The sequence below is a fragment of the Oncorhynchus masou genome, chromosome 14 (assembly GCF_036934945.1).
Source record: "Oncorhynchus masou masou isolate Uvic2021 chromosome 14, UVic_Omas_1.1, whole genome shotgun sequence".
In the NCBI taxonomy this organism is placed as follows: domain Eukaryota; kingdom Metazoa; phylum Chordata; class Actinopteri; order Salmoniformes; family Salmonidae; genus Oncorhynchus; species Oncorhynchus masou.
The window spans coordinates 4,809,432-4,826,200 of record NC_088225.1 but is presented as its reverse complement, the minus strand read 5'-3'; the positions used below and the strand labels follow the sequence as shown (position 1 = coordinate 4,826,200).

The window sequence follows — 16,769 nt, the reverse complement described above, 5'->3', positions numbered from 1 at the left end:
GATGGGGAAGACGTAGTGATGGCGCCCCGAGGGTAGGCCTGCCGTCTTATCGGCTCTCAACCAATCATGCTATTTAAAAAAAAAAATTGCGTTGTTCGTAACATCATTTGTACATAAAGTTGCTGCTACCATCTCTTAATAACTTTTGGACATCAGAACTGGGATTATTCACCTCAAGTCGGACGAGGAGTTCTTCTTCAATGAGTCAGCTGTAAGGGATATACTGCAAATATCCGACCAGGCCCCGATCCCCGTGATTTGCTGGAGAAGGAAACTGAGATTTCGAGGCAAAAGATCCGGGTGCCTTGCGAGGATCAGGCAATGACTGGCTAAACTGCTCTTGCCTTCCATTCTACTAGCTAACTTTCAATCACTGGAAAAGAAATAAAAAAACTGTAGAAAAAATTGTAGAAATGCAGCCATGTTGACAAAATCTATCTTATGTTTCACCGAGTCGTGGCTGAACGACAACATTAATAACATACAGCTGGTAGGTTATACACTCTATCGGCAAGACAGAACAGCTGGGTGGGGGCCTCTGCATTTATGTAAACAACATAAGCATGATATCTAAGGAAATCTCAAAGTTTTGCTCGCCTGAGGTAGGGTATCTCATGAGAAGCTGTAGACCACAATATCTACCTAGAGTTTTTTTTGTAGCTGTCTACATACCACCACAGAGCGAAGTTGGCACTGAAAACGCACTCAATGAGCTGTATTCCTCCATAAGCAAACAGGAAAACGTTCATCCAGAGGCGGCTCTCCTAGTGGCCGGTGACTTTAATGCAGGGAAACTTAAATCAGTTTTACCGAATTTCTATCAGCATGTTAAATGTGCAAAAAAAATTCTAGACCACCTTTACTTCACACACAGGGAGGCGTACAAAGCCCTCCCTCGCCCTCCATTTGGCAAATCTGACCATAACTCTATCCTCCTGATTCCCGCTTACAAGCAAAAATGAAAGCAGGAAGCACCAGTGACCCGGTCTATAAAAAAGTGGTCATATGAAGCAGATGCTAAACTACAGGACTCTTTTGCTAGCACAGACTGGAACATGTTCCCGGGATTCTTCCGATGGCATTGAGGGGTACACCACATCAGTCACTGGCTTTATCAATAAGTGCATCAAGGACGTCGTCCCCACAGTGACTGTATGTACATACCCCAACCAGAAGCCATGGCTTACAGGCAACATTTTCACCGAGCTAAAGGGCAGAGCTGCTGCTTTCAAGGAGTGGGACTCTAACCCAGAAACCTATAAGAAATCTCACTATGCCCTCCAACAAACCATCAAACAGGCAAAGCATCAATACAGTACTAAGATTGAATCGTACTACATCGTACTACACATCTAGTCAAATGGCTACCCAGACTATTTGCATTGCCCCCTCCCCTCTCCACACCACTGCCACTCTCTGTTGTCATCTATGCATAGTCACTTTAATTAACTCTACCTACATGTACATACAACCTCAACTAAGCGGTGACCCCGCACATTCACTCTGTACTGGCACCCCCTGTATATATTGTTATTTTTTACTACTGCTCTTGAAATTTGATTTGATTAAACAAAGCCTGCAGTCCAAACACGTTCATTTTACCCACTCAGCCCTTGCGCTAGCCACTTTCCCTCGGGGGAATTCCTGTCGAACCCAGATGCAGTTTGACTGCCATCTTAAGTTCAGGTCCAATTGCCCCCTAGGCCCTTGATTAAGCTTGAGGGAGTGAGTGGAGAACTTTGATCACTTGTGGGATTGATATGACCCACAATTCAATTCAAACTGTATTCATGTTTCAAACTCTGGTGGCCACGAAATGTAAAATTTTGTCAACATTGCTGCATTTTCGGCATGTGAGACAAGATTATGACCCTAGCTTGCTAAACAATTTCTATAGATAACATAGATTTTTGCATTGGCAAATGGGAATGACGCTCAAATGTCTTAGTCTCGTAGTGAGGAGCCTATAAAATGTAGCTAGCTTCATAAACATAGTTTGGGGAATTCAGAAATGGATTGGAATAAATGACCAAGCTATAAAACTAGCTAGCCAGCTATGGCTAACTGTAGCTAGCTACCTGACAGTTGTGCTGGCTAGCTATGTTAGCTTGCTAGGTATGTTCATAGCTTTAGGTTGGTTGTTTTTAAACTCAACTTCAAGATACCCTCTCCGATCATCACTCCCCCTCACATGGGAAATGGACATTTAAGGTACACTCGTATGTGACGATGTAAAAAGTCATTCAAGGGCTGAGAGTATAGAGCCGGTGGCTGTCTACTTTGCATTTAGACTGCAACCCAAGAGAAAATTCCCTCTTGCGCTGAGGGCAGACACTGGTTTTGAAGTTGGCAGGCGGGGTTACTTCATCACGTGACCATGACCGACTCGTGTCCCCAACATGTACACGTTGAAGTGCTGACAATATTCAGCTAACTCAAGTAACATTAACATATCAATACTGAATGTTTACCCCTCCCGTATGAATATAAGAGACAGTAACATTATCATACAGTGTCATTCATATTATAATATAGTCTACACAGCTTGCTAGGTAACGTTAGCGAGCATCCTCACATAAACATGCTGGCTGTAGCTATATGCTGACTGTTAGCTGAACCATAGCTAGATAGGAGCTCTTAGGCTTACACTTGCTACCATTTAAAGTAACTTTAGAACAAACCAGGCGTCATTTTATCATTATCATGGAAGCCATTATATGAGGGAAAAGATCATTGAGACCGAAGCGATGATAATTCTCTGGGGAGTAGCTTCTTGCCTGGACCTCAGTGCAGTCAAGCAAAATAAAAAAAAATACACTGTTGAGATATGAAGCTACGGCGCCAATTTCAGAATGTAACAGGCTGCTACTACAATTTCAGGTACAAATTCAATAAATACGTCAATAAAATAAGAAAAAATTACTGTGTTTCAGCTGTTTCAAAAACATTGCTATGCTATTCAAATGTTTATTGTAAGAGTGTTGTCTTAACGAGACAATTCTGTTTACACTGTCCTACATAGAGTGGGGCAACCTGTGTTGTCTCTCTTGTCGTGATGTGTGTTTTGTCCTATATTTTCATTTCATTTCTTTTTCTTTTATTTTCTTCTTCACCGGCGAGATTAAAAACACAACCACCTATTTGAACCATGTCTTTAACCTACAGTTTTACAAGACGCATGTCTTTAATAGTGAACACAGGCAGCTTTTTAACAGGATTCAGTGCCTCCGTTTGTACAGCTATAATATATTAAAGCAGTGAGTGGTACTGCATGAGGACACAAGGAGCCATTTCTCATATCCAGTCTCAGGACATGGCCAGACAGATATTATTTCATTGTCTGTCATATTTTTTTACTGGCAATAAATCAATATATAGATCAACCGCCGGCTTCTTATCGTGACGACCACAGAGTCGTTGTTTGATGAGCAATCTTCTGCTTCCGCTGTCATCAGTCTCTTCATCAATGTTACTTGGTTACTTCCCTATGGTGCCGTAGAGCCATGCTGGTGAATGAGAGACTAATAGAGATCGATGTGGCTCTATGGGGGTGCTGCTTGGCGCTGTCAACAGGCTGCTAACTTGTTGGCTCCCACTGTGAGGACCCAGGCAGAGAGGTGTCTAGCTCATTGCCTGCAGCAGCACCACCCCCCACCCACCTCATGACAAGGAAAGATACTGTATGTCCTCTCTTCTCCAACATAATTGCCACTGTCAGTGTTTTAGCTCTCTGGAGATTACATAGGCCAACTCTGTCCTTGTACCCAAGAGAAGAGACTTCAGCTAAGACACTGGCGTGTCATTGTCATGGCTGTGTGTGAACCGTGAACGTTGACTGACCCCAGCTGCCTCTCTCTCTCGTGGGCCTGTGGGCCGGCCGTTCCCGTCCCCTCTCCCCAAACAATGGCATGTTGTTCTCCTACCATCCCTCCCTCTCTGTCCGCTGGGCTCGCACATCTGCATCCTCCCGTCCTCCACCTCCCCTCCTCCCCCCTCCACATGACTCCCACCGGGGAGGCTCCTCATGACCATGGCGTATCAGTGCTTGATACCTCGTCATCGGGGAGAGTGCATACATTTCCCCCTTTGTTTTCTCCAGAGGGACAGGGCAAGGGAAGGAGTGCAGTGACATTTGGATGTGTTTGGGGTGGGGGGCCACTGTGCCCGGCCAAGAGCCTTTTCCTGCAACCTCTCCCGAACTGAACTCTGTGTTTATGGATTAGGTCTGGCCAGCAGCCCTGCATGCCACCACGCCCACTAACACACACACGCACACTAACACACACGCGCGCATGCACACACACGCATACACACATGTACATACACACTTCACTGGGCCTTGGCCTGATTGGTCTGACTAACATTACCCTTTATCCACATTAGAGAGAGGAGAGGAGAGGAGAGGAGAGGAGAGGAGAGGAGAGGAGAGGAGAGGAGAGGAGAGGAGAGGGAGGGAGAGGAGAGGAGAGGAGAGGAGAGGAGAGGAGAGGAGAGGAGAGGAGAGGAGAGGAGAGGAGAGGACGATAATGGAAGAGAAGAGAAAGAGGTGTCAGAGTGTAGAGAAAAGTACAGAGATGTTGATGTTACCTGCTCACTCTACACTCTTAGAAAAAGGGTTCCAAAAGGGTTATTCAGCTGTCCCCATAGGAGAACCCTTTTTGGTTCCAGGTTATCCTATGGGGACCGCCGAAACGTTTTAGGTTCTAGATAGCACCTTTTTTTCTAAGAATGTAAGATGTCGCTCAATATGAGATAGAGACAGAATATCACTTTGTTAGTTTATCCTACAATTTCAGACAAATCATGTCTCTATTTCAGCATATCCTTTCGCAGTCTACAATGACTCCCCACTGTCTGACTACCCCGGTGCTGTAAGGCTTACCCTAGTTCAGTGAATGCTAATAAGAGCTGTGTTTGAGAGGAGTCCTGGTTGTGTTTGTTTTCTGGGCCTAGCTGGCTGGCTTCATACCCAGACGCAGATCAGCTGCACTGATAGCACAGGAAAACCAGGGCATGCAACCTCCCCTCCGCAGCCTCCCCTCCCCTCCACTCCAACCTCCAACCCACCCTCCAATCAGAATACACTCTCACTCACAACCGTTGCCTTATGACCCCATTCAACTTAAGCCCCTCCACCCACACACACACACACACACACACACACAGGTGTGTATGTCTGTACATTTGCGTTGGTATTTATTTTTCTACATTGTGAGTTTGTTTTAGGAAGAATGTGTTCATTGGTGCATGGTTATCAGTGGGTTTCATGAGAACATGTCTGTTTGTGTTTTTGTGTACAATGAGTGTATGTGTTGGTTAGTTTCTCTGTGTGCGTTAGCATTGTGTGAATTCTCACTCAGGAAATCGCAGGTTCTGCCTTCTCGCACAGGATGTGTGTTGTGAATTCACTCACCCAGTCACTAGAAAAGTGCATCCTATAGGTGGTACAGAGTGGAACCTACCATACGAGAAAGCATATTAAAACATTCAGCGAGTTCACAGCTCCACAGAGCAAGGGGACAACACTATGGTACATAGCACGGAGTCATCTCTCCTCATAGCAGACACAGACACACACCCACTGCCGTTCAATGCTCACACACACTCATGTAAAGCCTCGTGTAGGATTTGCACAATAACAGAGAAAGAAACGTTGCTCAATCATGTCCGACTTGTTGATCTTGTTCACCGCCCCTTTGCTAACGATAGGATTCTTGGGTTTATGGTTTTATTCCATTCTTTGTGAGCCACAGGCACGACAGGCTAATGATAGGGTGTGGGAGAGGGTACGCCTGGAGAGTGGAGGCACAGAGAATGACACGGGGCAGACAGCATGGAACCCTGACGTGACATGAGTGGCCTCACATCTCTCCGGGATTAGCATTAGCACGCGTGCTCACTAGTGTTAGCATTGCTAGCACCATAGGGCCCACACCTATAACCACAACCTAGCCTTTTTAGGGTCAAAGTGACAGTAATCACGGTCTGAGGTGCGTTAGCTTCTCCATTTGAGTTATGCTAAGAAACTAGCTCTATATGAGGAAGTGGCCGAGCAAGCTCACCTCTTAAGCACCGTTCAGACAGATGTGGTCAGTGTGTGGATGACTGTGAGAAAGTGCCTGTGTGCACTGACTGTACTATGGTATGAGTATGTACAGTAGTAGGAGGTTTGAGTGTTCTCCTTCCCTTTGTGAAATCTCAACAACATTTAGTGGCCCCACCCTCTCCTCACGTTGAACTCTGGGTGTGGACACACACATCATACTGGACTAAATAGTAAAGTGAATTCCACAGTGTTTTGGACAAAATTCCTATTCACTCAAGAAGAGCGTGTTATTGAGACCCAGAGTGTATTTGGTGCCAAAAGAGAGAGAGAGAGAGAGTGTGTGTGTGTGTGTGTGTGTGTGTGTGTGTGTGTGTGTGTGTGTGTGTGTGTGTGTGTGTGTGTGTGTGTGTGTGTGTGTGTGCTGTTCCTCCCTACACACCCTGGTCAGTAGACGAGGGACAGAGAGAGAAGACAGCGCTCTTGACGGCCCGTAATTTTCTCAGTGAAACCAATTCAATTGAATCACAAGCAGAACGAATGGAATTAGGCGCGGGAATTTGCTTAAGTTGCCATCTTCGCACAGACAATGATTTAGTGTTCAGGCAATGGGTTAGTGTTCACGGGACGACCTCACGTCACATTGCCAGGAGAATGAAGGGAAGAAGAAAAAAGGAAGACAAGGAATGGAAAGAGAGACAGATTGCCCTGGTCCACATATACAGCAGATGAGAGAGAGAGATGGAAAGGGGGCACTGGCAGGGGAGAGAGGGAAGAGGTTTGCGAGAATCTAGTGAGAAATACCAAGAGAACAATGTGAACCAAAACAATGGGTTACCGATGGGTTAACTGTTTAATCTGAGCACATATTTGTGAAGATTAGCAGATATGAACAGACTTTTCATCCAGACTGTTTCTGTCTGCAGTCTCTCTCCTACCTCAGCTTATCTCTCTCTCTGTGTTGGGGGGGTGGGGGCTCTTGGCCGTGCTGGCCTGGGTCTTGTGATGGGGGATCAGTCACAAGACGGGCAGACAGGCCCTGGATCTGTGGTTCTCAGGGGGTTCCAGCCAGACACGGGTGCCCCCTCCTCCCTTTCTAACACAGGTGGAAGAGTGGGACAGAGTGGTCGGGAAATATAGGCAGGCGCCAACTCGAAATATCAAAACTATGTCCTACCCCGACAGCCTAAACACTTCATATTGACTATACACATTACTGGTTTGCAATATCAAAGTATATTTGGGAGCAGAAATCAATGCTGCGAGGAAGCATATAAAAAGGCTCTCCTTTTTTGGCATCCTTCAGGTTAAGCAATTTCTCATCTCTCCACCTCCACACCCGCATACACACTCGTCTACTCTCAGCTGGCTCTAGGTAAGTCGTTATATGGTTATTGGGTCGGTGTTACTGGCTGATCTGTCACATATTACCCCTGGATGAGCTTCTGATTGCTTCCAAATGCCTCCTGTTTTGCCTGGAGGAAAAACAGCCAATGAATCAAAATGGCTCCTTTGCTCAGTCGTCGCCGCCAATTTGGCCTGGGTTTCCCTGGCAACGCAAACTTGGTTTCTCTCTGAGGACAGAACGACAGGGAGAGATAGTTCTAGCTGTTAGGAGGCAGGCTGACTCACTGACAATGCCATCCAACAGCAACACCGTTGCTCTTGTTATTTCATCAAGTTCTTGCCTGCGTTCCAAATGATACCCTCTTCCCTACACAGTGCACTACTTTTGACCAAAGCCATATTGGCCCTGGTCAAAGTTAGTGCACCACATAGGTGTCATTTGGGACACCGACCTTTCCTCTTTTTCCTTGCCAGGCTTGAACACAGTGAGAAATGTCTATTGAGTTCCCATAGGCTCAAGGTCTCCTCAGAGCAGAGCCAGGAGAGAATTGGTCCCATTCTTGATTCTTTTCTTTGTAAGAGTCAAAGGGGAGGGGAGGTCTGCCTGTAAGACTTAGAAACCAGCGACTACAATAGATTACAATATAACCTCTCCTTGGTTACTTTTGTCTCTGTCTACTCAAGCTTATGGTGTGTGAGTAAGTGTGACCAAGGCAGTGGACCACAACTCCATCTCAACATGTTGCTGATGATAACCACAGTCAATCACGGCAGTTTAAATATGCTTGAGACAGGCGTCTGTTTGAATGTAAATGTCCGTGTTGTGAAAGCTCTGTTTGCGTTGCTCTATTGGCTCTGGCCTCAGATAAGACGCGGCCTTTACTTGGTCAGGCATGAGTGACCTTTAGGGGTCATGTTCAGTTCACATCCTCCACCCAGTCAGCCTCCCTCTGTCCTCTCTGTTCTGCCCCACAGTAAACCTATTGAGACCAGGCTTAAGACACACACAGTGACACACACACACACACATACAGTATGTTCAGAAACAGTGAATCATACACACACTGATACTACATCATTCAGCCATGCTGATGTAAGGTACACCTACAGAAAGCAATGCTCTCACACAACTGCCACTTTGTCTACAAAGGTCATCACAGACAATACATTGTTCGTCGTTTCAAAGATGTATTCCCATATGAGAAGGTTTTGCTTCAACTCGCACAGTTACGAAACAATGTTTTCTTGTTTTCTTGACCCCGTGTCACACATTGCTCCCATAGCCAAAACAAATACCCCAAATTACCCTAGATTCTTAGTCAGGTCATCTTGCATGAAGCTAAAGTCAACCAGTGTCATCTGACGTACAATGGCCACTTTCTGTAGTTGTGGATGTTTGTGTGTCTCTACGTCTTTGTGTGGGTGTTCCTTTCTGCCAAGGGCGGCGGGTAGGAGGTAATGTGATGTGTGTTTAATGCTCTCCTTACTTACTCCTGAGCCACACACACACACACAGCCAGCCTCTTATTGACTGACCTGGCCTGTCACAGTAAACAAAACAAATCACATTTCCCTGCAATAGAATGGATGTACATAATGGCATTTATGGGTGCCTCAAGACATATTTATATCAGCTGAGTTGAATTGAGTTGGAGGTGTCTCCCTGAGTGAGTGTCTCTTGAGGTAATGGCTAGTGAAGCTGGGATAGAAGTTATTTGGTATTATACCTCTTCCCCATAGTTACCATGTTGAGAGAAACAACTAAGACTTAAACTACGGGATACATACACAAGTCTTAACCACCCTATCGTCGCTCTGCTTTATTGGCATGAATGGGTGGTCGCCACGGTCGCCAAAGCAATGTATATATTAGTATTACACACTGTATTACACACATTGTATATACTAGTATTACACACTGTATTACACACAATGTATATATTAGTATTACACACTGCATTACACACAATGTATATATTAATATTACACACTGTATTACACACAATGTATATATTAGTATTACACATGGCATTACACACAATGTATATACTAGTATTACACACTGTATTACACACAATGTATATATTAGTATTACACACTGTATTACACACAATGTATATATTGGTATTACACACTGTATTACACACAATGTATATATTAGTATTACACACTGTATTACACACAATGTATATATTAGTATTACACACTGTATTACACACAATGTATATATTAGTATTACACACTGCATTACACACAATGTATATACTAGTATTACACACTGTATTACACACAATGTATATATTAGTATTACACACTGTATTACACACAATGTATATATTGGTATTACACACTGTATTACACACAATGTATATATTAGTATTACACACTGTATTACACACAATGTATATATTAGTATTACACACTGTATTACACACAATGTATATATTAGTATTACACACTGTATTACACACAATGTATATATTAGTATTACACACTGTACTACACACAGTGTATATATTAGTATTTTACACACTGTATGACACACAATGTATATATTAGTATTATACACTGTATTACACACAATGTGTATATTAGTATTACACACTGTACTACACACAATGTATATATTAGTATTACACACTGTATTACACACAATGTATATATTAGTATTACACACTGTATTCCACACAATGTATATATTAGTATTACACACTGTATTACACACAATGTATATATTAGTATTACACACTGTATTACACACAATGCATATATTAGTATTACACACTGTATTACACACAATGTATATATTAGTATTACACACTGTATTACACACAATGTATATATTAGTATTACACACTGTATTACACACAATGTATACACTAGTATTACACGCTGTATTACACACAATGTGTATATTAGGATTACACACTGCATTACACACAATGTATATATTAATATTACACACTGTATTACACACTGTATTACACACAATGTATATATTAATATTACACACTGTATTACACACTGTATTACACACAATGTATATATTAGTATTACACACTGTATTACACACAATGAATATATTAGTATTACACACAATGTATATATTAGTATTACACACTGTACTACATACAATGTATATATTAGTATTACACACTGTATTACACACAATGTTTATGTTAGTATTACACACTGTATTACACACAATGTATATATTAGTATTACACACTGTATTACACACAATGTATACACTAGTATTACACACTGTATTACACACAATGTGTATATTAGGATTACACACTGCATTACACACAATGTATATATTAATATTACACACTGTATTACACACTGTATTACACACAATGTATATATTAGTATTACACACTGTATTACACACAATGTATATATTAGTATTACACACAATGTATATATTAGTATTACACACTGTATTCCACACAATGTATATATTAGTATTACACACTGTATTACACACAATGTATACACTAGTATTACACACTGTATTACACACAATGTGTATATTAGGATTACACACTGCATTACACACAATGTATATATTAATATTACGCACTGTATTACACACTGTATTACACACAATGTATATAATAGTATTACACACTGTATTACACACAATGTATATATTAGTATTACACACTGTAGTACACACAATGTATATATTAGTATTAAACACTGTACTACACACAATGTATATATTAGCATTACACACTGTAAATGAACAACATGTTTGAGCAACAATAATAACATATCAACAAAAAGCAACAATTAAGAAATGTAATCTATTGGGTTTATGGGTTTACGTGTATGACATGTTGGGAGCTTTTGTCTCTGTTATACTATAACAGGACAGGACGTACAACCTGCAGCAACATTGTCTCTACGTTTTCTCCTAACAACCTCTCTCTCTCTCCAGGTGGGGTGGGCATCGCGGCCACCCAGCTGTGCCAGACAGTGAAGGACGTGACCGTGTTCGGGACGGCGTCGGCCAGTAAGCACGAGACCATCAGCCAGGGCGGAGTCACGCACTGCATTGACTACCGTACACGGGACTACGTGGAGGAAGTCCGCAAGATCAGCCCCAAAGGTGAGAGGTCAGGGGTCATCTGACCTATTTTACAGCACTGAGATGGGCTGCGTTTCAAATGGAACCCCAATGCCTAGAGTGAGGGGGGAAATTATATGATCCCCTGCTGATTTTGTACGTTTGCCCACTGACAAAGAAATGATCAGTCTATCATTTTAATGGTAGGTTTATTTGAACAGTGAGAGACAGAATAACAACAACAAAAATCCAGAAAAACGCATGTCAAAAATGTTATAAATTGATTTGCATTTTAATGAGGGAAATAAGTATTTGACCCCCTCTCAACCAGAAAGATTTCTGGCTCCCAGGTGTCTTTTATACAGGTAACAAACTGAGATTAGGAGCACACTCTTAAAGGGAGTGCTCCTAATCTCAGTTTGTTACCAGTATAAAAGACACCTGTCCACAGAAGCAATCAATCAATCAATCAGATTCCAAACTCTCCACCATGGCCAAGACCAAAGAGCTCTCCAAGGATGTCAGGGACAAGATTGTAGACCTACACAAGGCTGGAATGGGCTACAAGACCTTCGCCAAGCAGCTTGGTGAGAAGGTGACAACAGTTGGTGCAATTATTCGCAAATGGAAGAAACACAAAAGAACTGTCAATCTCCCTCGGGCCTGGGGCTCCATGCAAGATCTCACCTCGTGGAGTTGCAATGATCATGAGAATGGTGAGGAATCAACACAGAACTACACGGGAGGATCTTGTCAATGATCTCAAGGCAGCTGGGACCATAGTCACCAAGAAAACAATTGGTAACACACTATGCAGTGAAGCAGTGAAATCCTGCAGCGCCCGCAAGGTACCCCTGCTCAAGAAAGCACATATACATGCCCGTCTGAAGTTTGCCAATGAACATCTGAATGATTCAGAGGACAACTGGGTGACCCAAAACACACAGCCAAAGCAACAAAGGAGTGGCTCAAGAAGAAGCACATTAAGGTCCTGGAGTGGCCTAGCCAGACTCCAGACCTTAATCCCATAGAAAATCTGTGGAGGGAGCTGAAGGTTCGAGTTGCCAAACGTCAGCCTCGAAATCTTAATGACTTGGAGAAGATCTGCAAAGAGGAGTGGGACAAAATCCCTCCTGAGATGTGTGCAAACCTGGTGGCCCTCTACAAGAAACATCTGACCTCTGTGATTGCCAACAAGGGTTTTGCCACCAAGTACTAAGTCATGTTTTGCAGAGGGGTCAAGTACTTATTTCCCTCATTAAAATGCAATTTATAACAATTTTGACATGCGTTTTTCTGGATTTTTTCATTGTTATTCTGTCTCTCACTGTTCAAATAAACCTACCATGAAAATTATAGACTGATCATTTCTTTGACAGTGGGTAAACGTACAAAATCAGCAGGGGATCAAATACTTTTTTCCCTCAATGTATATAGTGCACCCTATGGGCCCTAGTCGAAAGTAGTTCACAACATAGGGAATTGGGCGCCATTTGGGACACAAGCATGGTGTGACCCATAATTTCCACAATATGATCCATGAGATACAGTGCCTTGCGAAAGTATTCGGCCCCCTTGAACTTTGCGACCTTTTGCCACATTTCAGGCTTCAAACATAAAGATATAAAACTGTATTTTTTTGTGAAGAATCAACAACAAGTGGGACACAATCATGAAGTGGAACGACATTTATTGGATATTTCAAACTTTTATAACAAATCAAAAACTGAAAAATTGGGCGTGCAAAATTATTCAGCCCCCTTAACATTTAAGTCATTTAGCAGACGCTCTTATCCAGAGCGACTTACAAATTGGTGAATTCACCTTCTGACATCCAGTGGAACAGCCACTTTACAATAGTGCATCTAAATCATTAAGGGGGGTGGTGAGAAGGATTACTTATCCTATCCTAGGTATTCCTTGAAGAGGTGGGGTTTCAGGTGTCTCCGGAAGGTGGTGATTGACTCCGCTGTCCTGGCGTCGTGAGGGAGTTTGTTCCACCATTGGGGGGCCAGAGCAGCGAACAGTTTTGACTGGGCTGAGCGGGAACTGTACTTCCTCAATGGTAGGGAGGCGAGCAGGCCAGAGGTGGATGAACGCAGTGCCCTTGCTTGGGTGTAGGGCCTGATCAGAGCCTGGAGGTACTGCGGTGCCGTTCCCCTCACAGCTCCGTAGGCAAGCACCATGGTCTTGTAGCGGATGCGAGCTTCAACTGGAAGCCAGTGGAGAGAGCGGAGGAGCGGGGTGACGTGAGAGAACTTGGGAAGGTTGAACACCAGACGGGCTGCGGCGTTCTGGATGAGTTGTAGGGGTTTAATGGCACAGGCAGGGAGCCCAGCCAACAGCGAGTTGCAGTAATCCAGACGGGAGATGACAAGTGCCTGGATTAGGACCTGCGCCGCTTCCTGTGTGAGGCAGGGTCGTACTCTGCGGATGTTGTAGAGCATGAACCTACAGGAACGGGCCACCGCCATGATGTTGGTTGAGAACGACAGGGTGTTGTCCAGGATCACGCCAAGGTTCTTAGCGCTCTGGGAGGAGGACACAATGGAGTTGTCAACCGTGATGGCGAGATCATGGAACGGGCAGTCCTTCCCCGGGAGGAAGAGCAGCTCCGTCTTGCCGAGGTTCAGCTTGAGGTGGTGATCCGTCATCCACACTGATATGTCTGCCAGACATGCAGAGATGCGATTCGCCACCTGGTCATCAGAAGGGGGAAAGGAGAAGATTAATTGTGTGTCGTCTGCATAGCAATGATAGGAGAGACCATGTGAGGTTATGACAGAGCCAAGTGACTTGGTGTATAGCGAGAATAGGAGAGGGCCTAGAACAGAGCCCTGGGGGACACCAGTGGTGAGAGCGCGTGGCGAGGAGACAGATTCTCGCCACGCCACCTGGTAGGAGCGACCTGTCAGGTAGGACGCAATCCAAGCGTGGGCCGCGCCGGAGATGCCCAACTCGGAGAGGGTGGAGAGGAGGATCTGATGGTTCACAGTATCGAAGGCAGCCGATAGGTCTAGAAGGATGAGAGCAGAGGAGAGAGAGTTAGCTTTAGCAGTGCGGAGCGCCTCCGTGATGCAGAGAAGAGCAGTCTCAGTTGAATGACTAGTCTTGAAACCTGACTGATTTGGATCAAGAAGGTCATTCTGAGAGAGATAGCGGGAGAGCTGGCCAAGGACGGCACGTTCAAGAGTTTTTGAGAGAAAAGAAAGAAGGGATACTGGTCTGTAGTTGTTGACATCGGAGGGATCGAGTGTAGGTTTTTTCAGAAGGGGTGCAACTCTCGCTCTCTTGAAGACGGAAGGGACGTAGCCAGCGGTCAGGGATGAGTTGATGAGCGAGGTGAGGTAAGGGAGAAGGTCCCCGGAAATGGTCTGGAGAAGAGAGGAGGGGATAGGGTCAAGCGGGCAGGTTGTTGGGCGGCCGGCCGTCACAAGAAGCGAGATTTCATCTGGAGAGAGAGGGGAGAAAGAGGTCAGAGCACAGGGTAGGGCAGTGTGAGCAGAACCAGCGGTGTCGTTTGACTTAGCAAACGAGGATCGGATGTCGTCGACCTCCTTAAGTTAATACTTTGTAGCGCCACCTTTTGCTGCGATTACAGCTGTAAGTCGCTTGGAGTATGTCTCTATCAGTTTTGCACATCAAGAGACTGAAATTCTTTCCCATTCCTCCTTGCAAAACAGCTTGAGCTCAGTGAGGTTGGATGGAGAGCATTTGTGAACAGCAGTTTTCAGTTCTTTCCACAGATTCTCGATTGGATTCAGGTCTGGACTTTGACTTGGCCATTCTAACACCTGGATATGTTTATTTTTGAACCATTCCATTGTAGATTTTGCTTTATGTTTTGGATCATTGTCTTGTTGGAAGACAAATCTCCGTCCCAGTCTCAGGTCTTTTGCAGACTCCATCAGGTTTTCTTCCAGAATGGTCCTGTATTTGGCTCCATCCATCTTCCCATCAATTTTAACCATCTTCCCTGTCCCTGCTGAAGAAAAGCAGGCCCAAACCATGATGCTGCCACCACCATGTTTGACAGTGGGGATGGTGTGGTCAGGGTGATGCGCTGTGTTGCTTTTACGCCAAACATAACATTTTGCATTGTTGCCAAAAAGTTCAATTTTGGTTTCATCTGACCAGAGCACCTTCTTCCACATGTTTGGTGTGTCTCCCAGGTGGCTTGTGGCAAACTTTAAACAACACTTTTTATGGATATCTTTAAGAAATGGCTTTCTTCTTGCCACTCTTCCATAAAGGCCAGATTTGTGCAATATACGACTGATTGTTGTCCTATGGACAGAGTCTCCCACCTCAGCTGTAGATCTCTGCAGTTCATCCAGAGTGATCATGGGCCTCTTGGCTGCATCTCTGATCAGTCTTCTCCTTGTATGAGCTGAAAGTTTAGAGGGACGGCCAGGTCTTGGTAGATTTGCAGTGGTCTGATACTCCTTCCATTTCAATATTATCGCTTGCACAGTGCTCCTTGGGATGTTTAAAGCTTGGGAAATCTTTTTGTATCCAAATCCGGCTTTAAACTTCTTCACAACAGTATCTCGGACCTGCCTGGTGTGTTCCTTGTTCTTCATGATGCTCTCTGTGCTTTTAACGGACCTCTGAGACTATCACAGTGCAGGTGCATTTATACGGAGACTTGATTACACAAAGGTGGATTGTATTTATCATCATTAGTCATTTAGGTCAACATTGGATCATTCAGAGATCCTCACTGAACTTCTGGAGAGAGTTTGCTGCACTGAAAGTAAAGGGGCTGAATAATTTTGCACGCCCAATTTTTCAGTTTTTTATTTGTTAAAAAAGTTTGAAATATCCAATAAATGTCGTTCCACTTCATGATTGTGTCCCACTTGTTGTTGATTCTTCACAAAAAAAATACAGTTTTATATCTTTATGTTTGAAGCCTGAAATGTGGCAAAAGGTCGCAAAGTTCAAGGGGGCCGAATACTTTCGCAAGGCACTGTACGTATACTGAGATGGCTAATGGGCCCTGGGTCATGCAGCCTTTGGTCCGAAGGAATACTCTGTAGTTGCAGTGTTGTGTTCGTAAAATTGTGTTTGTCTTCCATTTGCAGATAACAACATTTCGCTGTGTCACGACTCTCAGCCCTGATAGCTGGGGTGCATTTGAGACGGTCGGAGGTGTAATAGGCACAGAAAAGTGTTTTTCCACTCAGACAAAGTATTTGAGAAGCCTGTGACTCAGTGTGGATCACATCCCCCAACGTATCCCCAAGGCCAGGGCACATAAGATTCGTCCCGCTTTCTGCCAAAGGAGACATTCAATTC

General features: G+C 44.0%; 1 protein-coding gene across 1 annotated transcript in view; it reads left to right on the top strand.

Annotated features, from left to right (window-relative positions):
* Nucleotides 1-16,769, top strand: part of LOC135554006 (synaptic vesicle membrane protein VAT-1 homolog) — a 41,013-nt gene that overhangs the window by 14,986 nt on the left and 9,258 nt on the right. The window contains exon 3 of the mRNA XM_064985999.1: nt 11,340-11,510. Coding sequence (XP_064842071.1) covers nt 11,340-11,510 — 171 coding nt within the window. The remainder of the gene's footprint in view (nt 1-11,339; nt 11,511-16,769) is intronic.